This window comes from Nannospalax galili, unplaced genomic scaffold, assembly GCF_000622305.1.
Source record: "Nannospalax galili isolate Female #2095 unplaced genomic scaffold, S.galili_v1.0 scaffold1087, whole genome shotgun sequence".
Taxonomy (NCBI): domain Eukaryota; kingdom Metazoa; phylum Chordata; class Mammalia; order Rodentia; family Spalacidae; genus Nannospalax; species Nannospalax galili.
This window is the reverse complement of record NW_008356845.1, coordinates 1,869,644-1,894,694: the sequence shown is the minus strand read 5'-3', so window position 1 is coordinate 1,894,694 and position 25,051 is coordinate 1,869,644. Positions and strand designations below refer to the sequence as shown.

At 40.7% G+C, this 25,051-nt stretch overlaps 2 protein-coding genes and 1 long non-coding RNA gene across 8 annotated transcripts in view; 1 reads left to right on the top strand and 2 right to left on the bottom strand.

The window, feature by feature from the left end:
* LOC108490018 overlaps positions 1-1,034 on the top strand; it is a 9,296-nt gene extending 8,262 nt beyond the window's left edge. For both annotated transcript variants that reach the window (XR_001872071.2, XR_003847252.1), the window contains 2 exons: positions 560-832; positions 971-1,034. This is a non-coding gene — a long non-coding RNA (uncharacterized LOC108490018). The remainder of the gene's footprint in view (positions 1-559; positions 833-970) is intronic.
* The window catches only part of Mtrf1l (mitochondrial translational release factor 1 like), a 14,205-nt gene extending 8,764 nt beyond the window's left edge, over positions 1-5,441 (bottom strand). Inside the window, exon 1 of one of the 2 annotated variants that reach the window (XM_017794783.2) lies at positions 5,049-5,441. In XM_017794783.2, the coding sequence (XP_017650272.1) occupies positions 5,049-5,295 (247 nt within the window). In that variant the 5' untranslated portion in view covers positions 5,296-5,441. The remainder of the gene's footprint in view (positions 1-5,048) is intronic. The other variant, XM_008854732.3, reaches the window with a different exon arrangement.
* Positions 5,442-6,933: 1,492 nt separating this feature from the next.
* Rgs17 (regulator of G protein signaling 17) overlaps positions 6,934-25,051 on the bottom strand; it is a 132,981-nt gene continuing 114,863 nt past the window's right edge. Inside the window, exons 3-6 of one of the 4 annotated variants that reach the window (XM_029556987.1) lie at positions 20,249-20,338; positions 18,018-18,252; positions 10,572-10,668; positions 6,934-9,070 (exon numbers count right to left, since the gene is read on the bottom strand). In XM_029556987.1, the coding sequence (XP_029412847.1) occupies positions 10,606-10,668; positions 18,018-18,252; positions 20,249-20,338 (388 nt within the window). In that variant the 3' untranslated portion in view covers positions 6,934-9,070; positions 10,572-10,605. Of the gene's footprint in view, positions 9,071-10,571; positions 10,669-12,172; positions 13,337-18,017; positions 18,253-20,248; positions 20,339-25,051 lie in introns of those variants that run through there. The other 3 variants (XM_029556988.1, XM_029556989.1, XM_008854731.2) reach the window with 3 other exon arrangements.

Sequence of the window (25,051 nt, the reverse complement as noted above, 5' to 3'; positions counted from 1 at the left end):
AGTTAGAAACCCCAGGACAGAAAGATTGACCTGTTATGCCAAAATTCAGACCTCAAATAGAAAGTTAGTCTTACTAAATAAATGTTTCCTTAGTATATAAGGATCCTACCACAAACATGTAAGGGAGTCTGCCTAATATTATAATAAAGTACTCTTTGTCTCTGGGTTTACTATTGCTTTAGCCTTGAATTTTCATTTTTGACTTAAAAGATACACTTTCCCATTTCTGTCCCTCTATCATACGGACAAATGTAGCCCGAGAGGAAAGGAGGGGAGGACAGAGTTTCTCTCTCTCTCTCTCTCTCTCTCTGTCTCTGTCTCTGTCTCTCAGCATCAAGCTTAGATAGAGTATGTGTGCTCTCTATCCAGAACCCACAACTGTGGGAGTCAGAATGATACCTGTACAAGCCCCACCTCAAAGCATGATTAAAGATGAGATTTTCTTGATGATGAAAAGTGACAGTAACAACCAGAAATACCACGTGATTAAATATTAAAGTGCAGCTCTTCGCAGGAATTTGTTTTCTGATTTCTTTTTTATTCTTTTTTTTTTTTGGAGGGGGGATGTTTTTGCAGGTCTTTTGGGTCAAAAGGAAAGATGACTTGAGTGAAAATGACAACAGCAAAATTAGGAAGTGATTACTGGGAGTATCTGGTGGAGAAGCACACAGTGATGGAAACAGCATGGTATGGATCGAAGTTGGTGAAATGGACCACGTGCTGAGTTAAGAAGAGGGAAACAAAGTCTAGCTCCAGCTCAGCTACGAAGGTGCTCTACATGACACAGCTGATTTCCCGCAGCCTGGTCAGACCAAGAGACGTGCTAAGCTGGGTGACTCCATATGCCTGCCTTTCAGTTTTGAAATGTTATATTTTGCAACTCTGAGGACACTGAATAGATTCTAAAACTACTGTGTTTTCTTTTTTTTCTTTATTATTTTATGTGTATGTGTGTATTGCCTGTGTGTAGGTAACTGCACATGTGTGTGCAATGCCCATGGAGGACAGAACAGGCTGTTGGATCCCCTGGCACTGGAGTTATGGACAGTTGTTAGCTGCCATGTGAGTGCTGAGACTTGAACCAGGATCTTCTGCAAGAACAACCAGTGTTCTTAACCACTGAGCCATCTCTCCAGCCCTGTACTGTTTTCTTTGACTCAGTAGACACAACATATTATCATTTGAACATGTAACCCATACCAATATTAAAATTTTAGATTGTCTCAGAAATCTGTGTTTTCTAATACTTATGGCACATCTCTATCAAGACTAGCCACATTCCAGAGGCTCAACAGCCATGAGGCTTCTGCTTACTGCATTGGACACCTGCAGCGACTAAGGAATTATTCCCAGGCAGTAATACACTAGTTAATTTCTCTTTCTATATCATGCATTGTGTCCACTAGGCATCTGTCTACGGCTTCTTCACTCTAGAAGGGTCTTTTACTCCAACTGTTTAAGGAATTGCTTGTTAAAGCCCCTCTTTTCTACCCTAATTGCTAGAGATAAAATTCCGGTTTTATTGCTTTTCTGGCTGTGATTATTTTTGATGTTATTAGATTATATTTCCTTATTACATTAATAAAGCTATTCTCATTAAAAGTTCATTGGCAGCTGGGCGTGGTGGCGCATGCCTTTAATCCCAACACTTGGGAGGCAGAGGCAGAGGCAGGCAGATCTTTGTGAGTTCTGGCCCAGCCTGGTCTACATAGTGAGTTCCAGGACAGCGGGGGCTACAAGGAGACCCTGTCTCAAAAAGATCAAAAAAAAAAAAAAATTGGCAAAACTGCCAAATTTGAAGACTTTTTATAGTATGAGCTGAAAAGGTGATCTTAACCTTTCTGAGTCAGATACTGACATGTACTGTCTCTTGAAAATAACTGGTTTTCACAGCTTTGTTAGTTCAAGGTCCCAAAGCTCACTCCGTTCTTTCTGAAACACGTGGCTCTCCTCTCTTCCTGCTCTAAGGACATGCTCTGCAGTTCTGGCCTTGTTACCATCCCAAGTTTTTCCCTAAGTATTCTCACCTGCCACCAATATGGCCTATGTAACAGTTGCTTTTCTGCTGCTGTGATAAAACACCATGACCAAGGCAATTTATGGAAGGAAGAATTCACTGGGCTTACAAGAGGGTTCAGAGTCTGCCATGGCAAGGGAGCCCTGGCAGGTGGCGGTGGGAGCAGAAAGCTGAGAGCTCACATTCAGACACTCACAGGAAACAGTGGAACTGAGGTGGGGCAGGGCTATGAATTCTCAAAGCCCACCCCAGTGCTGTGCTTCCTCCACCTAGGCCACACCTCCCAAAGGTCCCATGACCCAACCAGTGCCATGGACTGAACAAGTGTTCAAACCCTTGATTCCGCAGGGTGGGGTGTGTATGGGGGCGGTGTTCTCATTCAAACCACCACAAACTACTATCTCTGACTACTCAGGCTCATCCAGTTCTCCTATGCCAGGAGTTCCCCTTAGACCAAGAGGAACTCTATACCTGAATATCCTTGGAGGTTTTCTTTTACCGCCTTAACATGACCATTCAATGGCAAAGCTCTTTTTTTTTTTTTAATCAAATTCACCTTTTATATTTCCATCTTAAAAGAATACAACTCATGCTAGAGCCAGAAGCCTGTTCTGACTGGTTTGTTCCCCCCCCCTTACTATTCTGCCCTACCAGTCTCATGATATTAAGCATCAAGTCCCGCGTGTTCCTCAGTGTCCTGAAACTCAGTTCTGTACCTTGGCAGGATCGCTGCCACCCTGGGCCTGTCTGAGCAACTGCCTCACTGATGCTCATGCTGGACTCCAATGCCACAGTAACCTTCCCTCGGGGATTCCACTTCTGTGCTTAAAAACAAGTCAACTTCCCATGGTCTTTGAGAGCAGACCCGAATTCTTTATCTCCCCAGTTTCATGTCTCCCAACCTATTCTATGCTTCCGCCGTGTTGGAATTCTGTTTGGTAACTTTATCTGTGTCAATCACCTTTGCCTTCCATTCCCTTCTCTCATACCACCTGACCACCTCTTCCTTACCTTCAAGATCCACTGAAATGCCACTTTTTGTTCTTGTAACACTACTCTTTATATGGAAACTGTGTCTGTACACTTTATTTTTCCATTTGTGTGTGTGGTATGCATGGGTGTATATGCATGTTTGCACGTGTGTGGTAATGTGTGTGTGGGGGGCTTGCATGTGAAAGCCCAAGGCTGACTGATGTAAAGAAACACCTTCCACCTTACTCAGTGAGGCAGGGTCTCTCAATCCATCCCAGAGCTCCCCATGTGGTTGAGTCTTACTGTGCATCTTGCTCATGTCTCTACCCTCTGAGGCTGGGATTACAAGGCCTCTATTAATGTGGGTTCTGGGGATCTGAACTCCAAACCCCAGTCCACAGGGTTGCACGGAAGCGCTTTACCTACCGAGCTATTTTTCCAACCCTCCTTACATTTTACCTAAATTCCTAACATCTGTAAGTGCACCTGTGCCCAAAGAGGCCAGAGAGGGTATCAGATCATTTGTTGCCTTGTGGGTGCTGGGAACAAACTTGGGTCCTATGAGCCATCTCCTGCCCCCTTTGACCCACTTTCTATCACTTTTAATTTCTCTGGCTTTATTTATGTATTTGGGGAGGGGTGTTCTTTTATGTGTATGAGTATTATGCCTGAATATATGTCAGTACACCTGTGCCATGCAATGCCCACGGAGGACAAAAGAGGGCATCCGATCCCCTGGAACTGGAGTTACGGTAAACGACTGTTAGCTGTCATGTAGGTGCTGGGATTTGAACCTGGGTCCTCTGAAAGCAGCCAGTGCTCTTAACCACTGAGTCACCTCTGCAGCCCTAGCTTGATTTTTGAAACACCTTAAATCCACTTGGATTTTCATAGCTTAAGCCGTGAAATCAGTTAAATTTCTCTCCAAAAGGTTTTTTTCTCAGTATCATTTGCTAACTTTTTTTAAAATTTTTTAATTTTTATTTTATGTGTATGAGTGTATTGCCTGCATGTATGTGAGTGCACCCGTGTCGTGCAATGCCGCGGAGGTCAGAAGAGGGCTTCGGATTCCCCTGGAACTGGAGTTAAAGACGGTTCCTAGCCACCATGTGGATGCTGGGAATCGAACCCGGGTCCTCTGCAAGAGCAGTCAGTGCTCTTAACCGCTGAGCCATCTCTCCAGCCCCACATTTGTTAACCTTTTAAAAAACACTAAGTGCATGCTTTTCTCTTAATTTCTTAGTTCTGACTTAAATTATTGTCTTAGTCTCCTGTTTTCCATAGCATCATGAATCATATTCCAGGTTGACATAAAATACCGCTACGTGTCCAGCTTCCTAAATGGCAAAACTTGTCACTCCCCGATGTAAGGGGTTGGTCCCGTCTCTCAATCAGATTGGTGTCCAGCTGACCTTAAAATGGGTTCGAACCTGCCGCTCTTCCTACCCTCCCTTTAGAGTACAGTGATTAAGCCTACGCGATTAGATTCAGTCAGCCCAGACTCTATTCCTTACAAGCTGTTGTAAGAGTTAGTTACCTTATCCCTCCGTGGTTTAGTATTTTAGTCTCTGGCTGATTAAGGGTTAAAATGACTGGTTCTTTCACCCCCGCACACCTTTCCTAGGTGGTTTCTCGCCTAGGCCTTTATTCATATTGTATCTGGTTTTCACTTATAATTAAACCGCCCCACCCCACCCCCTACCGCAACCCTCAATAGATCCTTCCAGCAGTAACGTAGACACAGTCTCCCGGCCTAGACTGAACGCAGACGAACGAACGCCTACTACCAGGACTGGGATTCCGAATCCTAAGTGTGGGTGTAACATCGCCTCGGCCTATGCAGAAGGGCTCAGCATCCCAGTGCTCCGCCGCTGGGCGACAGGGCACGAAACTGTTACTGAGTTCAGACCCGCAGAGCCCGGTGCAGAATCCAAATGCAGGAGACAGCTGCAACGACAGCAGCGTTCCAGCGGCGGGGGAAGCGCACAGCGGGCCAGGGTGAAGGGCACCGGCCCAGCGACGCTGCGGCCCCGGCCCCGGTCCCGGCCCCGGCCCTTACCACGCAGCAACAGCTCGGTCTCCCGCAGCTCGCGCTCCTTGTCGCTCAGGAGTCCGGCCGCCGCCAGCAGCTCGGGCCCCCGGGCGTCCGACCCCGCGTGGCGCTCCAGGAAGGTCCGCAGGGGGCCGCCGCGGGCGAACAGCTCCTCCAGCGGCGGCGCACTGCCGCTCAGCGACCGGCGGGCCGGAGTCCCAGCGCCGCGGGCCCACAGCCGGCGACCGGCCGCCCACAGCAGCCCGCACCGCATCGCCGCCCGCCGGCCCCAGGACCGGAAGCCCGCGCCGCAGGTCTCGCACCACGCAGACCTCGGAACCACGGTCCAGCGCGCCTCTCCCGGCACCGCCGGTATTTCGAAGACCCTGCCGGAAGTGGCGAGAACTTCCGGCGAAGCGTGGGAAAACCGGAAGGTTTCCAAAGGCCAAAAGGTAAGAGGGCGGGTCCGTCTGAGAAGCCGTCAGGGGCCTTGACCCCGCCCCCTCCGACCCCGGCGCCTTAGGTTCTGCCTCCGGGCCCCGCCCCAAACCATTGGCCCCGCCTCCGAGCCTTGGCCCCGCCTCCAGGCGGAGCCAGGCTATGCAGCCAGGCTGTACCAACTCCAGCCAAGAAGGAAGAGCATCGCATTGCTGTTTTCTCTGACAGCGAACTTGGACTTGGAGACTCCCGCGAGGACAGGCAAGTGTCCTGCAGGACCAGAGGTCACAGCCACGGAAGTCCTGTGTCCACAAGGGCGAGTTTTAGGGTGGAAAAATGAGGAGGCTCTTAAGATAATAGAAAGCAAAACTAGTTTTGCTATGGAAAACATTTAAATACCTCAAATTTCCTTTAACTTTGTGTATTCAAGTGACACCATAAAAGCATTTTGTTTTGATTCTGCTCTGTATACAGAACAGAGCTGCCAGGTGGTTTTATCTCCCTATCAGCAAGATAAATCTCTCAACCGCATTCTCAAGACATAAATTATTTCAAGAATATATTTTATTACTTATAAAAGGTGCACAATTGTACTAAGCAATAACTTACATAGCAATGTAAAGAATCTACCCGGAATTTATACTTCTACAGTGTTACACCAATGAGGAAACAGTAACCTCTCTAAGGATATATGGGTGACTTCTTTATTAATTCAAACATTTTTAAGAAAATCAGTGTAATGCCTATGCATTTTACAATAATATTCATAGATCACCACAATATAGTTAAATGAAAACACCTATTATTTGATTTACTTTGAAAACTCAAATATACTTAGAGACTTCTGAATTTTCTTACATTATTGTCATGCTCAAATTCTATTAAAATTGTAGCACTTTCAGGAAGTCTATTATTGTACACAGGTAAATGATCTAGTTTCAAAAGGGATAAAAACCCGGAAAAACTTCAATTACAAGAAAAGTAATCTGGATTGTCTATTCAGTTTATTAGTACTGACAGTTATTTTGGCATTGTAAAATAACCAAGCATTTAAGTTCCTCTTAAATTCGTGTACTCAAAAACTTTTTTGTGGTCCACTAATAAATATTGGTAGAATACAAAATCTAGGTATAAATTACTAAATATAATGAACATGGTAGTAAGAAATTATACACATTAAAAATGATAAGTTTCACAGAATCAAATGCGTTATCTTTTTAGTATTTAGCAAACATCTTAAAATCATATACAAGAAACACTGTATTTATGACAAATAGGTTAGAGCCAAGGGGAAAATATCAAGTCTTGTATATCACTTCAGCATTGTATACATCCTTCAGTGGATGGCACATCAATAGGACTAAACAAAACGATTAATAAGTAACTTCTTATTACAATCAGCAAGACTAAAATCTTTAATGTTCAACGTTTGTGTAGGATGTAGGTAATTATAAAGGTTTTTTGAGGGGGGGAAACCACTTTCATTTTTATTAAGTGAATATTCAAGCTAACATTGGACTTTGACCCATTTCACTTCCTAATTAGATGCATTTTCTTTATAGTATTTGTTAGTTATCTTTTAATTAAGCCTAGTATTAGTGCTAAGAAATCTACTCAGTTTTTTTTCCTTGCTCAGTGTCAATGTTGAATATGTTTTCCTCTAAAATACCCTCTTTAAATGTTTATTACAGCAGAGAGATTTAACATAACAGAAAATGCTTCAGGTAGGTGATCAAGGTTGACATCAACAGAGAAGAGGAACCCAAAGCCCGGCCTAGTGGCGTGTGCCTTTGTTATTATTAATAAGAATGGCATTATTCCGCTGACTGTGGTGGCGCAGGCCTTTAATCCCAGAAGGAGGCAGAGCCGGGAGGATCTCTGAGATCGTGACCAACCTGGTGTCTATGTAATGAGTTCCAGGCCATCTGGGGCTACAGGGAGACTCTGTCTCAAAAAAACCAAAATGATATAAAGAATGGTGTGATTCCTTTCAGAAACCGTAAATTCTGTCTAATCATGAGAAAACCAGACAAATCCCACCAGAGAGATAATCTACAAAATGGCTAAACATTTCCCCTCAAAGCTTCAAGGTCATGAAAAAACAAAGTTGGTAGAAAGTCACAGCTGAAAGGAGCCTAAGGTATGTAACGACATGTGGTAATGGGATGGAGGGGCAGGGAAAAGACATCAGAGTAAGAAAGTCCTAATAAAGCTCAGTCTTAAAGTCTCAACAGTAGGCATTAATTGCGATGAATTGTTTCCCACATGAGGTCTTTATGTACTATCTTTGTAATTTTTCTGCAAAGCACAAAGTAATCTTTAAAAATTTGATGAAAATTTTATGAACACATAGCCACTTTTAGTAATTTTCTCTTCAGAGTTTCATGATACAAATCATATTAGTATCATATGAAAGCGTTTTTTTAATAGTGTTTTATAAGCTTAGTTTTAGCTCTGTCATTCACTGATCTGTTATGTAGAGTAGTAAATGGCTTGAGTTTATATTATTCCTATCACTGGGAATACTGACTTATTTCATTATGTCTTGTGTGTGTGTGTGTGTGTGTGTGTGTGTGTGTGCACGGTGTGGCATGTAAGGAACATTTATAGGCTATAGATTTTATATTTGGTAGGATCTCAGTGATTTTGAATCACTGAACAAAACAGCTGATATACTTCACTTTAAAATAAGCTTCATTATCTCATTTGGATCCATATTTAGATTTTTAAAGTATGTTTTGAAAAAGGACAGGGTAGAGGGCATGGGGAAGGGCAGTGGGGAATACATGATAACAAGAAATGATGATACATGAAAATGTACATGCCATGATGAAGCCCATTATTTTGTGTGCCATCCTAAAAATTAATGAAAGAAAAAAATAGGGAAAAAGTATTTTAAGATGGCACAACTACAGACATTCTTAAAAAGTGCTGATTATTACTTTACTGAAGAACTTTGATAAAATATTATATACAACATTATTGTTCCCATGGCAACCCTGTAATAATAATATTCTTCATTTGCAGACAAGGAAATGGATTCGGAAAAGATAAGTGACTTTTCTGCCATCCCCGGGGATATAGCTGTAAGTTGCAATCAAATCATCAAATCATCACTTGAAGTTCTGCATTATTTTGCACTATATCCCATATGCAAATCTATTGCCCAGCATTTCCATTAAGCCTTATGTGGTATTGTTTTAATAATAACAGAAATAAGAGCTAATTCTTTCAAAGGCAATGTAACTAAACCCTAGACGGTGCTTAATTAGTATTCTAAAATATTTATTTCTCATTAAAAATTAGAAGGCTGTGACAATATGGGTAAATCAGAAGAAAAGTTTAGTTAGTATGAGGATGAAGGAAACATTTCAGATTGTACATACGACATAGCATGTTGCCTTTGGTTACTGTCATCAGTGCTGAAGACAAATCCATTTCCCAGCTCATCTGGAAGCTTTTGTCACAGGAATCAAATGAGTCCTCAGCCTGAGGCCCGCCACCAGTTAGAGCAACACTTCATCCCTCCGTGTTTTCACTGGAATGAGGGTCTGGAATGTCCTCCTAAACTGATGTGCAAAGATGTCATACAGGGCTAGATAGGATTATACCTGTAAGAGCAATATTTTTTTAAGTACTCATAATGAAATCCAAGCTGGGTGCTTGGAAGGAACACGTACCATTCCACTCCGTGCACTGTGTGCAAGGGTACTGTAGTATTGAGGAGAAATTCTGAAGTTTTGGTATTTGTTTTATCAGTAAATATTTTCAATTGTAGCAAGTGAAAAATAATTAAAATTTTTACTGGTTTCACAGTCTTTTCTCAGGGTGGCACTGTATATGGCCAGAAATTTAAAAGCAGAAAAGAGCACTCAACTCTACATGTTTACAAAATAACATGTAGAGTTTATTAGAGATTGAGTCTACCAATCTAAATAGGCAAGAATAATTTTTGGTAGTCTTTCATATTTCAAAATAATGTGCCAACGTATCAAGCTTAAAGTATTCAAAATTTATGTTATATAGGGTTCTGAGTTATAGGCATTTTCTACCTGCTTAAAAAATGTTGGAGGTTTTTCAAAAGGTTGTTTTCCCACCTTCTGATTGTATTCTAACTCCGTTCCCTTTACAGTTCCTCACCAAAGCACCTGATGTTTTATATTTGTCCCAAGTGTAATTTGTCACAATGACAATATGACTTTTTTCAATAAGGTTAAAGATTTATAGAAAAACAACTCAGATTAAGAATCAAGTATTACTTTAAATCAGCTTAATAGGGTGAAATGTGTATTTATTTCTGCTAAATAAACCCTTACCTATTTCTATAGTCCTTTGACACTGAGGTATCAGATAAATTTAACACATATGTCATACTAGGAAGCATTAAAGCATACTAAATAATAACACACCATGCACCATTACCCGCTATCAGAACTGGCCATATGTAAATATTTTAAGATTTTTTAAAAAAGACCTTATTCTAGTTTTGGCTTTTACATTTCCTGATTTCAGTATCAAAATCCTATTTTGCTCATACTTGTATGTGCCTTGTAATGCTGTCAGAGCCTCTGTGATATCATTGGATAACATCATCATAAGTCAGATTAAAGAAGAGCCATCCATACAATATGGGTATGATCTATCTATAAGGTCCATCTATGAAGAAATCTGGCTTCCTCTATATATACAGTGTCTCTATGCCCTTCTTTTCTTTCTATTATAGATATGCCTCCAGTGAGGCACTCTAGAAAGTGCATGAACCTCTTTCTGTATGCATTAGCAGATTCTAACAATATACAGTTATCTTGACAATCTAAAACACAAAGTGCTTCTTTTAAAGTGCTAGCATTCCCCCAAGGAGGAATTTACTCACTAGGAAAAAAAAGTCAAACTCTAGTAAAGCAAGTGTTGTGCTCTTGGGATGGTAGCATAGCCACCAGGTAAGGGCATTTGTTTATTATAGCTCTGTGACTTGAACAAAAGAAATCATACCATACGTTAAAAATGGCAGAATTGCATGTACACAGACATACTATTCAAAACTTGAAACATTTTAAAATAAATGAGAAACCTTCCCCTCCCCCAAAATGAATTTAGCACAAAAATACTCACATAGCATGGTTACAGCATGTGCTGTGGACATCTGCTATGGAACCTTCTCAGAGCAACTTCCGAACCAGATTTCAAAAAGACACACCAACTTCCAAATCTATACAAATGCCCACGTTAGAGATTAGGACTCTTTATAAAGGCCCTTACCTTTTACATTTGGTAAAATATTAAACACATTGTCAAACAGACAATTCATCTAATAGTCCAAAGTATCTTATAAAGATAACTTATGACTAGCAGGTCACCATCACACATAGTAACAACAGGAGTATAGAATGTACATTTAAAACGATTGATGCATGCAGGCATCATAGTACATTACATATCTTCTCATGTGCCTCACACAAAAAAACAAATATACTATACCATATATGTATACATGTCATAGTAGCATATAAACTCAACACTAGCCAAGAAAATAACTAAATGATTCAGAAACGATAGAATCTCGCGATAGAAGCGATGACACTTTTAGGTTTTCTCTACTTTTTAGGAAAAAAAATATGATTTTTTGTAAACATCTTCATAGCTATCGTTTTTCAACATATCAGTGAAAACGATTCAAATAGTAAATATCTAAGTGACATGAATAAAATATGTCTTAAACACACTAACACTTTCAGAAAAAACAGGCATTTGTTAAAAGATGATTATTATAAATATTTTCTATCTTGCATTTTAACTACATTTTCATAAATAATGTATTTAAAAGTGCTGAGTATGGTAGGGTAGTCAGCAACGCCAGTGTAAACAGAACATTTTGTTTTCTACTCTGCAAATTGTTTTTTAAAATCCCATTTTGTCAAACACTGCAACATTTAAAGTATTTGCATAGGGAATAGGTAATAGCCCTTTTAATCATAGCTCCTGAATTCTATATAAATTAGAAAATCATCTTCACTTAAAAAACAATTCTTGAAATGTTTTAAATTTATGGAAAAAGAAACTGATGATGCCAACCTTTCAAGTAAAATGAATTTTAAAAGAAAACTCCAAACTTTTAAAAAATATGTTTAATAAATTAAAAAATGAGAGGTAGTTAAAAATGATAAAGAAAACCTATAATCTTAATATCATCCTTAATATAAGGCCAGTATTCTCAGTGGATATAAATCTTTTTAAATCTTTCATTTTTTAGATTACTCAGTATTATATTCATTCAGTTTAAGATTAAAAAAATAGTCTCCAGGGGATATTGATATTCAAATGTAAGACCTTGATATAAATATGACATGGATTGTTATTATGTTTTTGTGCACAATAGGATACTGTTCTGAAGGTCAGAAATACGTGCCAAGGTCAGGCAAGTGTTTCATGTAAAGAGTTAATGTAATTATAAAAAGGAATATTGGCAGCTAAAAGATTTGAGCACTGTACTGCCTTTTAATTAGGGATGAGAGTTAATAGTTTGGTTTTGACATTGTTAAAATAAGTCTTAAGATACTACGTGAAAACAGTTAAGGTCTGAAGTCAAAGATTATCCTCTTCATAACCCTTTATAAAATGTCGCTTAGGGAAAAACGTGAGCTTGTCACTGTATTTCACTTTCAGGAAAATATGCCACATGGCAGAAGCTCTTCATCCGAGTGTTTTTACAGTGCTACATGTAGGCATTCCTTTATTAAATCTTCTCCTTTATAGTCCCAAACTGGGTTAGCAAGCTTATTTATTTATTTATTTTTTTTCTTGCTGAAGTACATAAGTTTACACAAATTTTGGAACTGGAGAGCCAGTCTTTAATAACTTAATTACAGTATTGGACATTTGATATATACATAGACCCCTTTTCTTCCATCACAATGAAGAACAATATCGCGCTTTCATTTTCAGTGAGATAGTGCATCTTCACTTTTTTGTGCTTTTTTTTCCTCTTTTCTTATTGTTGTTAGTTTTCTTTTGTTTGAAACACAGCAAACTCTTCGGTAACGAAAACGCCAGTGTTCTGGCAGTGCACAACCCGAGGAATCTCCCGTTAAGACCTCTCAACAAACTGAGATAAATAGCTCTTTTTTTTTTCCATGTACAGAAATATTGGCTTCAAAAATTAGAGTACTGAATGCAGTATACAGCATGGTTACATATCACTGTTACATGTTTAAAATCTCCTTTTTGTATCAGATTATGATTAAAAAATGCAAACCACAGCTAGTTTTTTGGCAATTATTTCTATGAGATCATATTGCACAAAGGTCCTTAGATACAGATATAAGTTATGCTACTGGATTAAATTCACAACAACTACACGGTAAATGAAGCGGGCTTGCTTTTACATGCAGCCTCTGGAGATACACTGTGAGACTGTTCATAGAACTACAAACGTTTTGCTCAAAAGTAGCGTGAATGTTGAATAAAACAAACTGAATTTGGCAATTCACTGTCTTATGCAGTATTTTCTCCAAACGTAATCATGGGTAACCTCAATAAAGATGGAGACACAGACTGTCACAGTTGTATTTTCACAGTAACCTGAGGATGCCAACCTGTAGTTCTCCAGGAACTCAATTTTTGATGTTATTTTACTACTTTTATTTCCCATCCCAGCCCTCTGAAATATTTTCTTTTCTTTTAAATGAAAATTAAGATTCAGAAGAAGGGCTAGCAGTACTTTCAACAAATGACTTATAAATCTGGGAGTTCAAAAACCTTGGGAAAGAATCTCTGTGCATTAGAGTGTAGATCTGAAGTTGGGCATCTTCATACATGTGTGGATTAGGATCCAACAGATTCCTATTGATCACCTCTCTAACTCGAGAATCGAGACTGACCTAAAAAGAAATAAAAGCAGATGGATTAAATACTGTGTTGTTTTAAAAGTAAGGAACAAAAACCTCAATTAAGTAACTGTGGGTTTGTGACATTTCCAAGAGATTTCAAAGAGTAAATCCAGCAACCACAACTTTGGATATCATCTTTTCAAAGGCTAAATAATGTTTTATTTATTTTTTTCTTCAAACGAATTAAAGAGGCAACAGCAACAGAGGACGATCAAACTGGAAATTTGGTTCACAGATGTCTTGACGCCTTAATTTATCTTTTCCATGCATTTATCCCAGATCCTTTAACAGTTTCTACTCATGATCCAGCACCGAAGGATGGCCAAAATAACTACCCACCCCCTCCTTTCCTGTGCGTTTTGGGGGTGTCTCTCTTAACAATGGGGCATAGACTGTAGGCAGAGAAGAGTCCTCCAGCAAAAATCAGCACACAGATCAAATGCTGGTACTCTCTAGCTTCATATCCCAACAGGTTTTACAGCATCTAAGGAAGGGAAGCAGGACTGCGAGAGGGAAATACAGAGGCGTGCTTAAGTCCTGTCCACTCGGCACAGTCTAGGAACATCTGTGAAGACTTTTGACTAAACAGAAACTAGAGCAAGTGATAGAACTAATGTTTAACAAGAGAAACTTTGGTAGAAATTCAGAATAACTACTATAATTAACAATGTAGTATTGCTTCCAAAGTATATTGAGGGAGCTAGAGAAATGGCTCAGTGGTTAAGAGCACTGGCTGCTCCTGCAGAGGACCTGGGTTCAGTGCCCAACACCCACATGGCCGATCACAACTGTCCTTAACTCCAGTTCCAGGGACACCATCTTCTGGCCTCCACGGGCATTGTACAACCTGTGTTCTCTTACATGCAGACAAAACGCTCATACACATAAAATTAAATAAGTATTTTAAAAAATATTTTATTTTTATTTTATGTGTACGAGTGTATTGCCTGCATGTATGTGAGTGCACCCGTGTCGTGCACTGCCACGGAGGTCAGAAGAAGGCTTCGGATTCCCCTGGAACTGGAGTTAAGGATGGTTTGTAGCCACCATGTGGGTGCTGGGAATCAAACCTGGGTCCTCTACAAGAGCAGTCAGTGCTCTTAACTGCTGAGCCATCTCTCCAGGCCCTAAATAAGTAATTTTTAAAGTATACAGAAATTAAATAATTATTTATTACAACCCACCACCAATGAATGATCATTTGTTTGAAATACGAAGGACATGTAGGAAAGGAAAGGAAAGATAAATAGCAATAAAGGCTGTTTCCCCAGTCATTTAGGGAAACAGAACTCTTTCTCTTCCCTGAAAGGCCATGCTAGATAAAAACCTACAAATACATGAGGCTTCCATCCCCAGCAAAGCCAGAGAAAGAGGCTAAACAAAAAACCTTACAGGAGAAAACCCAGTGACTGAGTCCTGATTGCCTTCAACTGTGACTACTGAGCTAGGAACAGGACATTGTGATCCACAATTAGCAGCCTTATAACATAGAGGCCTTTTGTGTTTCTATATAAATGACCATAAGCATTTTATGACAGTTTTCTTGTTCTGGCTGCCTTTCTCCTCCACAGTCAGGATTGTGCACTGACTGTCTCTGAATAAAGTCACTCAGACCTCATCATCTCCCAGGGTTCCTGAGTTCTACCAAAAATTGCAGTTTGGTTGACTGATAGGCCAATGGGCAGTTTTCTAGATTTGTCAGGAAGTGGTGATTCAGAGCAAGTTTCCTCAGTTTCGTCCAGCCAGGTTTTGTACAGAAAAATATCTCATAGCTGAACGATACATTCCTTTTTGTTGAGAATTATTTTTTATTATTTTATTTTATTCTGTTTGGTTTTTTGTTTTTGTTTGCTTGCTTGTTTGCTTTTTTGGGGGGTGATGCGGGGAGACAGGGTCTCCTCGTAGCCCTAACTGGCCTGGAACTTGCTATGTAGACTGGGCTGGCCTTGATCTCACAGAGATCCGCCTGCCTCTGTCTGTGGAGTACTGGGATTAATGGCATGGGTCACCATGGCAGGGGCTGGAATTCTCTTTTTAAAAGATGTTTTGTAAATTGCTTGTTTAGTTTTTTATTATTACTGTTCATGTCATATGAAGTGACCACCAATTACAAAGTAATCTTATGCGTTAGAATTTTTCCTAAGCTTCTTATTTTGTCCAAAAGTATATTTCCTGTTTCTACTCAACAAAACTTTGGCATTGGAACTTAAATTGATGTGCCTTTATCTGAAACCTCACTGTACAATGAAGTCTTAACCAAATATACCCTCTTATTTTTGCTAGTGGTGGCTTATTTTTAAACTTGAGAGAACTTTGTGCTTCAGAGGAGAAGGAAACTTAATGATTAAGAACAGGGTCGTTTCCTTCTTAAGCACATACTTTAATCTAGTATAATAGCTGTTTATCAGTAGCTGGAATAATATTATCATAAGACAAAAATATCACTTCAATTACTCTACACATTGAATCCTGATTGTTAACTCTTTTTAAAAACTGACAGTTAGCCGGGCATGGTGGTGCAGGCCTTTAATACCAGCACTCGGGAGGCAGAGGCAGGCAGAGCTCTGTGAGTTCAAGGCCAGCCTGGTCTACATAGTGAGTTCCAGGACAGCTGGGGCTACAGGGAGACCCTGTCTCAAAAAGACCAAAAATAAAAAAACCTGAGAGTTACAAAATATCATAGTGAAGGTTGTTCTGTTCAGTATTTAGTAACTTGTAACAATAATCCCTTGGCTTTTTCCTTTTGAAAAATAAAAGTTACCTTATATTTCATTGTTTCTTTGAAAGGTTGTCAGTCAATCAAAAGAAGTAGAAATATTAAACAAGGACAAACTCCACGGATTTAATAGTTTATAGATTAATCTTTTTTAAGATTTATTACTTTTATTTTATGTGTATGGGCATTTTGCCTGCATTAAGTGCACCATGTGCATGCAATGCCCATAGAGGCCAGAAGAGGGCTTCAGATCCCCTGGAATTGGAGATACAGTCATGATCCACCATGTGGGTGATGGAAGCTGAACTCCAGTCCTGTTACCTGCTGAGCCATCTCTCCAGACCCTAAAGCTTTATCTTGTGCATCTTTTTGTTGTTGTTCAGTCATTGAAGCCATGCATATGAAACTGTGTTTTACTTAGGATTATTTAATATCATAGTCTGTAATCAGTGTCCCTGCTACTTATCTATTGTGTGTGTGTGTGTGTGTGTGTGTGTGCATGTGTGCGTGCATGCTTGTGTGTGTGTGTGTGTGTGTGTGTTGGCACTCTTGTGAGTGCTGGCTTGCACATGCTGTGGTGCATGTATGGTGATCAGAGGGCAACCTTGGGTGTCTGTTCTCACTTCCTACTTTGTTTGTGACAAGGTGTCTTGTTCCTCTCTGCACACACCAGGCTAGCTGGGGACTCTGAAGTCCTCCTTCCCATTTACATTTACAAAAATGTAAAATGGTTTACATTTTTGGCCACATGGCACACCCCATTTTAGAGCTGCAAGCAATTTTTACTACCTAGTGGAAGTGTAGACATCACAAACATGATTTTAGAGCCTTCACACCATCATTCTACACAGCTAGGAAGCTGGGGCTCCAAATCAAGTTGCCAAGGGTCCCAGGAAGGCACGGGATGGGACAGACAATCCTCATTAATTCCCAAGCCAGCATTAAGGGATTTGTAGATAACAAACCACATACTTTCCTACATTCACCCAAAAGTATTATAGATTTATGGATTTACATCTGTTTACTTTTTTCAATGACTTGATGCTGTTTATAGTTAAAAATGTGCTTTTTATTAATTTCTTATTTTACTGTTGGCCTTTACAATACTTAACAGACACAAGGTGCCACCAGAAATTGCAATCTGTGGCAAGGACACTTGTGTTTATCATCTTCATTTGCTTGAAAGAAATGCTGCTTCTAACAAAAAATGTTAATTTTTAAAAAACTTAAAATTTTGTTTTCCCTCTTAAAATGCACCCTAGATCAAGAGTGGACGTTGTATTGCCTATTGATTTCAAACATCTGTTTTAGGGCATAATGCTTAAATTGTTTTTAAAATGTGTAAGACATGACCTTGGAACAAGGAAATGAAAATTTCAGAACATGAGCCTTAATAGTAACATCAAGAAATGTTTATAGAGGCTGGAGAGATGACTCAGTGGTTAAGGGCACTGGCTGCTCTTGCAGAGGACCTGACTTCGATTCCCAGGACCCACAGGGCAGCTGTCATGGTAACTCCAGTTCCAGGGGATCAGATGCCCTCTTTTCACCTCTGCGGGCTTTGCACTGAGTGCAGTTACACACATGCAAGCAATATACTCATACACATAAAATTTTTAAAGAGTATAAAAAAGAAATGTTTTGTGTATATGTATATATAATGTTTATATTTTACATTTATTTAATATGTCATTTACATACCACTTTAAGGCACCACAACTTGCCTCAACATGTTCCACAGGGTTAGCTCTGGAAAGCGAGTGACCTATAAATGATCCAAGCGTGGTTGAGGGGACCTGGCTTTATACATGTTCAGGGAGATTCTGGATGGAAGGATGCCCACTCATTTACGATTCTACTCAGGGAGGTCCAGGCGCTAATGGCCTCGAAGAACGGCCCCCTTTGGAGTCATCCTGGGTCCTCAGAAGCCCACCGCAGTGTTTTCCAGATTCTTACCTCTTTCGGCGATAGTATAGAAATGTAATCTTCATATATCATTCTGGCCTTTTCTTCAATTACTTTTTTGTTCTGTTCTTTCTTTAAATCTTCACAGGCTAGCCAGAAAAGCAGGTTCTCTTCACTGTACTCTGTTCGGAGGAACTCTCTGAAGAGGTTTCTTCCCGCAGGGGCTTTCATCATCTTGTCAAAACTTTGAGACCAGGACAAGACTTCATCTGCAGTGGGGTTTTGGCTGCAGGGACAGAATAAAGCCATTTAAAGGCAACTTTGATCTAGAAACGGGTTAGGATGAAGCTCGGTGGAGTGACAGGCCAAGCACGTGCTGCCATCTAGTGATCAGTGTTTTGCTACTCAGTCTGGTTCGATCTGGCAATACTGTGAGGGGCTAGATTAATCCTGGGTCTTGACAAATATCCCCACCGACCCAAGAGGCATGGATAGGAGCTGATTGTCGGAATAGTAAGGACTTACACCCCTCACGTGTGTCCGTAAAACATTCCCAATGAGTCCTGCAAATACTGACGTTCCTTAGCCATTTGTTGTTATAAACTGATAGAAACACTATGTAAATTACATTTCCCCCCTTTGTTTCATAACCCAGATTTCCCTTGTGTGACTACAAGAAACAATTTATTTTTCAACTCTAGTATCCATTCTTCATTACTTACTCAATCTAAAATAAGAATATGATTTGTGGACTTGTCACAAAATTTCCTAAAATACTTGAAAAGCATTCCTTGAAAAGCAGAGAACTTTTAGAGCAGCATGGATTTTTTTTTTCTGGCATCTGTACATAGACCACTACTTTACTGAAGACCTCACCAGTCATCGAGCCATTTGTCTAAACATCAAAGAAAGGGAGACATGAAGCTTGGTGATTCTTATGGTTAAAATGATCCAGAATCTTGTTTTTGACTCAGAATATGTTTGGTCAAGAGGGATGCACATTTTATTTTTCTTAACTTTTTGACCAGGTATTTTAGATATACTTACAAATATCCCACAGTGTCTGAACCTCTTCCTTCATTTGAAATATTAAATTTGGGGCTGGGGGGATGGTTCACTTAACACTGGTTAAGTGCTTTCTGCACATGAATGAGAACTAGAGTTCAGATCCCCAACAGCCATGTAAAATCCAGGGAATCTTGTGTGCATCTAGAACCTCAGGGCTGGGGGTTGGGGGGAGGACAGAGACAGGCCAGTCCCAGGGACTCACAACCCAGTGAGCTAAGCTTAACAAAAACTTTGAGTTCTAGGTTTAGTGAGAGACCTTGCTCCCAAAAAAAAAAAAAAAAAAAAAAAAAAAATGTGGAGAGTGGTACAGGAGGACATCTGATGTTGATCTCTTCCTCACGCCTCTTCACACGTACACATGGGTGAGCGAACACACACATGCATAAACATATGAGCACACAACTCACCACACACACACTCATAATAAACTATTAAATTTATAAATGCTTAACACCACAATAAAACTCATATTAAAAGTTGTTAAAAAGGACAAAAAAGGAAGCACATAATTAAGTGCATAGTCGACTTACAATTTGATTTTATTATCTAAAGATTATACTTGGACTTCTCATGTGGGAGAAAGTGGTTTGGAGTCTGTTCACATGGAAATAGGACCAGGGGTTAGTTAGTGAGGTGTGTTTTCCTGACTGACTTTGATAATCATGTGGTGTGTGTGTGTGTGTGTGTGTGTGTGTGCACGCATGCATGCGTGTACATGTATGAGCACTGTTTAGATTCTTCTCATAAGGACAGGAACTTAAAATTTTTCTCAGTCTTCAGATGTGGTGGCTCGCACCTTTAATCCCAGCACTCAGGAATCAGAGGCCACCAGATCTCTGTGAGTTCAAGGCCAGCGTGGTCTACATAGTGAGTTCCAGGTCAGCTGAGGTTACAGGGAGACCCTGTCTCAAAAACAAAACAAAATATTCTCAATCAAGAGAATCAAAAGTAAGGCACTGTCAGTGCTAATTCATGCAGTAATCTTTATTTATTAAAGGAAAAAGATAAAACTTGGGCAATGCTGTAGCTGATAACATAGTCAATAGAAAACCTGATGAAAAATAATTGCTGTCTCTAAATAAGATCTCCCAGACCAAGTTGCCACTCATTTCACACAATCATTTCCAAGTTCCATAAGGAGACAGTGCTTGGCGCTGGGTGGATGTGGGTGGTTCTCACCACCAGGACGGGCCCAGCATGGCTCTCACACTCACCATTCCTCTAGGACCTGGATGCTCTCCATCTTGGTGGTATGAATGGGCCTTCCTGCGCTGTCTGCTCTTTCTTCATTCCTCACCGTGAGGCTGTAACGCAGCAGAACAAATCTTTGTCAAGGGAGTTTGAAACTGTCAAAGAGTACATTTTACAGGGGAAACATTTCACAGGAAATTTTATTGCCAACCATGTGAGAATATTTAAAATACAGATAGGAGAATAAAACTTTTTAAATAATGGGTAAATCCATGCCAACTAAAGGAAAAGTAATTCTTAAATAAAATCGTAAACTAGATTAGAATCCTCACATTCTTATTCATTTCTACTTCATCCTTACATAATTTGGATCACCTAAGTTCTCTGAGGTATTTATCTGACTATAGCTTTTGCACTTCATGTGTTTTAATATTTGATATGTTGTTGTGCTACCTTTAAAAATGGAAAGTCATTTTGATTTTTGGCTAATTTGTTCACACTTTATTTTTCATTCATTTTCTCCCTGTTAGTTAAGAAGATAAAACATATCAGAATCCAAGGCAGTCTATGATAAGTTGACACCATCGTCTCCTGCAAGCAATATTTTCTGTCATAGATACCATCATTCCTTCAATCGATGAAGTCAGTGTTTCAGTGTCTTGAGAGGGGCAGGCCAGCAAACTCTGAGGGCTCAAAACACTGGGTGGGTGTGGTTAATTTCAGTTGTCAACTTGACAGAATTTAGAATCATCTAGGAGATGTGACTCTGAGTAGGCCTGCAGGAGATTGTCTTGATCATGTTAGTTAATATGGGAACGGTGGGATCATTCCTTGGCTGGGCATCCTGATTGTATAAACATGGAAAAATGAGCTGCCTAGCTTGCCTTCATCCCTCTGCTTGCTGACTGTGTGTTGTGACCAGCTGCTTCAAGCTTATACTGCCTTAACTTCCTTTAGGGACTGTACCTTGAACTGTGCACTAAAATAAGCCTCTTAACTTCCCTTAAGTTGCTTCTGTCAGGTGTTCTATAACAACAACAGAAAAGAAACCAAGACAGCAGGGGAAAGCTCTGGTCAGTATGACACAGAGTGGGATGCTTGGAATAGGGCAATCCTGTGCATTTTGTTAACCTGAATGATAAGATTTTTCTGATTCAGGTAAACTATAACTGAGCAGTACCTTGGGGTGGGAAACCTCAGGTTCAAGGGGAAGACTAGACATAATGGGAGTGACCAGTAGTTATTAAGAGGGAAGGTAGGGAGGATGTCAATGGCTTTTCCTCAAGCTCCCGAGTTAGCAAATGTATACCCCTGTCTAGAAGCTGAGTAGCTTCATGAGAGCCTATCAGTCCGAAGCCAAAGAGGTCTCTATACATCTCGTTTGGTGGCTTGCTTACTTGTGCACGCCACAAGGCAATGCAGGTTATTTTCAGGGGCTCCATTCTCTTTGCACTCTGCTATTATTCCATTTTCTAGGTGAGCAAAAATAAAGCACAGAGTGGTCTAGTACGTGTTGATCCAACTCAGAGCTGGAACTGTGATCAGCTGGAGTTTGAACTCTACAATCCTGTTTTTACTATCTACTGTGAAGCAGGCCTTCCGTTTGCCACACATATCCCACTTAAATGAATGCAGAAAAGACTGGCAGGATGGGTTGTGGGGGAGGTGGTGTTGGGGTGTTGGGAAAGTGGTTCTTTTTTTTTTGGTCTTTTTGAGACTGGGTCTCCCTGTAGTCCCAGCTGGCCTGGAACTCATTGTGTAGACCAGGCTGGCCTTGAACTTACAGAGACCTGACTGCCTCTGCCTTCTAAATGCTGGGATTAAAGGCATGGATTACCGTGCCTGGTGGACAAGTAGTTCTTAATCTGAGGAGTCTGGCTAGAGAAGCTGAGGGAGATGGTCTTTCATTCTCAGGTTAGGGGAGGTAAGGATGTAGAGAATGGAGTGGAGGAGAGAGTCCAAGGAATTCAGGCTCTAACAGATGAGGCAAAGCTGCAGTTGAAAGTGATCCTGGAGAAAGTAGATTCACTGTAGAAAAGAGAACCTAACAGAAGTTAGAAAGGAGTCTTTAACTGGAAAAAGCAGGCTCCAAATAAAAAATAAAATTCAATAACGAAGTCAAGCACGTTCTCATCTACCCAGCATTAGGCACAGTGTGACGTTTGTTGGTGTGGAATCATGACAAGAAGACTAAGTAAGCCTCTGAGAAAAGTGAAATACCCCCGACATTCTGAGACACAGAGCAGCAGCTGACTGGTACCAGTACAGACTCTACACTAAGTGGAGCCCTGGAGAGGGGCCAGAAATTCCAGGACTAGAAAAGGCAAAGCCTACAGTGCAGTGTAGCCAGGGAGAGGGACCCAGCAGCACCAGTTTGTGCATGTGGGTACCAGGAATGTGCTTGAAGTCTGAGGTCGCCCAGGAAACTCAGCCCCCTAAACTGCAATCCATTTAGGACCAATACGTGTCGGAGATGAGATTTATCAGTTTCTCGAAGTTTCTCGAAGTATCTTTGAGTGATGATACTTTCCCAGAATTTGAGTAGGTGGTTGGAGGAGATGCACCACAGACATTCTTCTGTCAAATTTCCCTGTATTTATAAAATTTGCACCTTTTTGAATTTTAAACTTCTTATTTAAATAGGAAATTACTCATTTCTACAGTGTCCCAGAGGGTGTGTCACAGAAACACAGGTCACAGTTCATGGAACATACTTGAAAATTTTGTTCTCTCTGTGCTCCTGTTGTAGAGTGACAACTCTGGAATTTGCATGCATGGTTCACACACTTCTGAGCACAGATTCTGGCTCCTATACCAGTTTCTGTGATGTTTATAAACATCCCAAATGCTACCGTATTAGAGTGATCAGCATAAAACATTGGGGTGTGTTTACATCTTTCATTTCTACAGATGGTAAAACATGGACACATATTTGGACTAAAACTAGTTATTACAGATGTTTGGTAAATGTGTAACTGTTCACCGTTTGTAGCATCTTTTAATCAGATGCTGGGCACAGTCTCATCTTGTAAAAAGAAACTGAACTTCAGTAGTGGGCAATTGATCCTTTTAATCAACTGATCCTTTGTATCATTTTAAAAAATTGATTTCAAGTTAGCAATGATCAAAAACCAGTAAAGGGCTGGGGAAACAGCTAAGCAGTTAATACACTTGCTGCATCAGTGGGAAGAATGGAGTTGGGATCCCTAAAGTCCATGAAAGTGAAGAGTAAGCATGGTGGCCCAGGAAGGAGGGACGGGGGAGGGTCTTCAGAGCACGCTGGAGAGCTAAACCATCCCTGTGGGAGAGCTCTGGGTTTGACTGATGGCCTCAGTCTCAAAGAATAAGCTGGAAGAGCAGAAGCTTCGTGACACCAACCTCTGGCCTGCACACACACCTGCATGTACATGCCCTTCAAACGTGAGCATGCATACATACATGTATGTGCCACCCCCCATACTCGTTGGTCACTCCTCATAGTAACAGATCTTCAATTTTGCTTGGTTCTGCTCTAAGGAAGGATAGGGTTGGGGCGTTTTGAAGGTGATAATAAATTTCTGCTCATAATCTCACTCAACATCTCAATGTTCTATGTGTCTGAGAAAAGACAAAAAGAAGGCACCAAATTTAAGAGTTATACGATCTCACACGAAAATATATGTGAAGGTTAGTGTTCTTTACTACCAACTCAACAGGCTCTAGAATCACTGAGGAGGTGGGTGTCTGGCCATGCCCATGGGAATTATCTTGACAATGTTAATTGATGCAGAAGACGCATCTTGACTGTTTGCAGTCTGTTTGACTGGGCAGAAGGTTCTAGACTATAAAATGGGGAAAGGAGCTGAGCATTGCGGCACATTCGTTGCTGTTTCTCACTGTGGATGCAATGTGACCAGCTGCTCCCAACTCCTGCTGCCTTGGCCTCTTCCCATGAGCCACAGTGAGCTGGACCTTGAACCATGAGCCAGGATCCCTTTCCACCTTAAGTGTGAGTTTTTTTCACTTTCACATAGGTACTGTTTTCAATTAACGTTTCTCTTTCAAATTAAGTGTTGTGTGCCAATTTCCTCCGAGATAAATCCTTCCATCTTGGAGGAAAGCTCCTTAAGAAGAAAGATGTTCTAAGGAAGGTGAGACATTCTATCCTGCAAGGAAGCTCCTTAAGCTCAGGAAGTAAACAACTCAAAAGCTTGAGGATGACCCTGAAACTGACCAGATATACTAGGCCCTCCTCTCCCCAGCCAGGCTTATGTAGACAGTAAGGGCTGCTGGGAGACACTCTCAGACAAGCCTAGCTACCTAGAGGAGGCTCAGACCCATGAGTCATCCAGAGGAAGAGGATACCAGCCCAGATAACTGAAAGTCACTCAGACCACCCAAGCTGCCTTGAAGGGACACTGTACATACAACCTGTTCAGCTGCCCAGGTTTCCAGCTTTTATGAGCTCTCACTCAATGCCGAAGTGGGCTTTTGGTGACGCAACTGTCTTTGAGTCATTTTTGCTCCTGTTAGTAACCCTTTACCCGTATTCCTGTATGTAACCCCAGTAAAATCCATTGGTTTACCAAGCTGGACTTTGAGGTATCCTTACTTTGGCCTGTCATTTATTCCTTATCTGGGTGAGTAGATGGCCATTCAGGTCTCCCCAAGAATAGTGTCACACAACAGCTGGCAACAAAGAGAACAAAACAACATCCACTGTGCTCATTGTGGGAATCTTGATCAAAGCCCAAGTACTTCAGGAAGGAAGAGCATCAACTGAGGCTCCATCTATCAAAGGAAGTGTTTAAACTCCATTAGAGATTCTCTAGTGTGGTGAAAGAGAG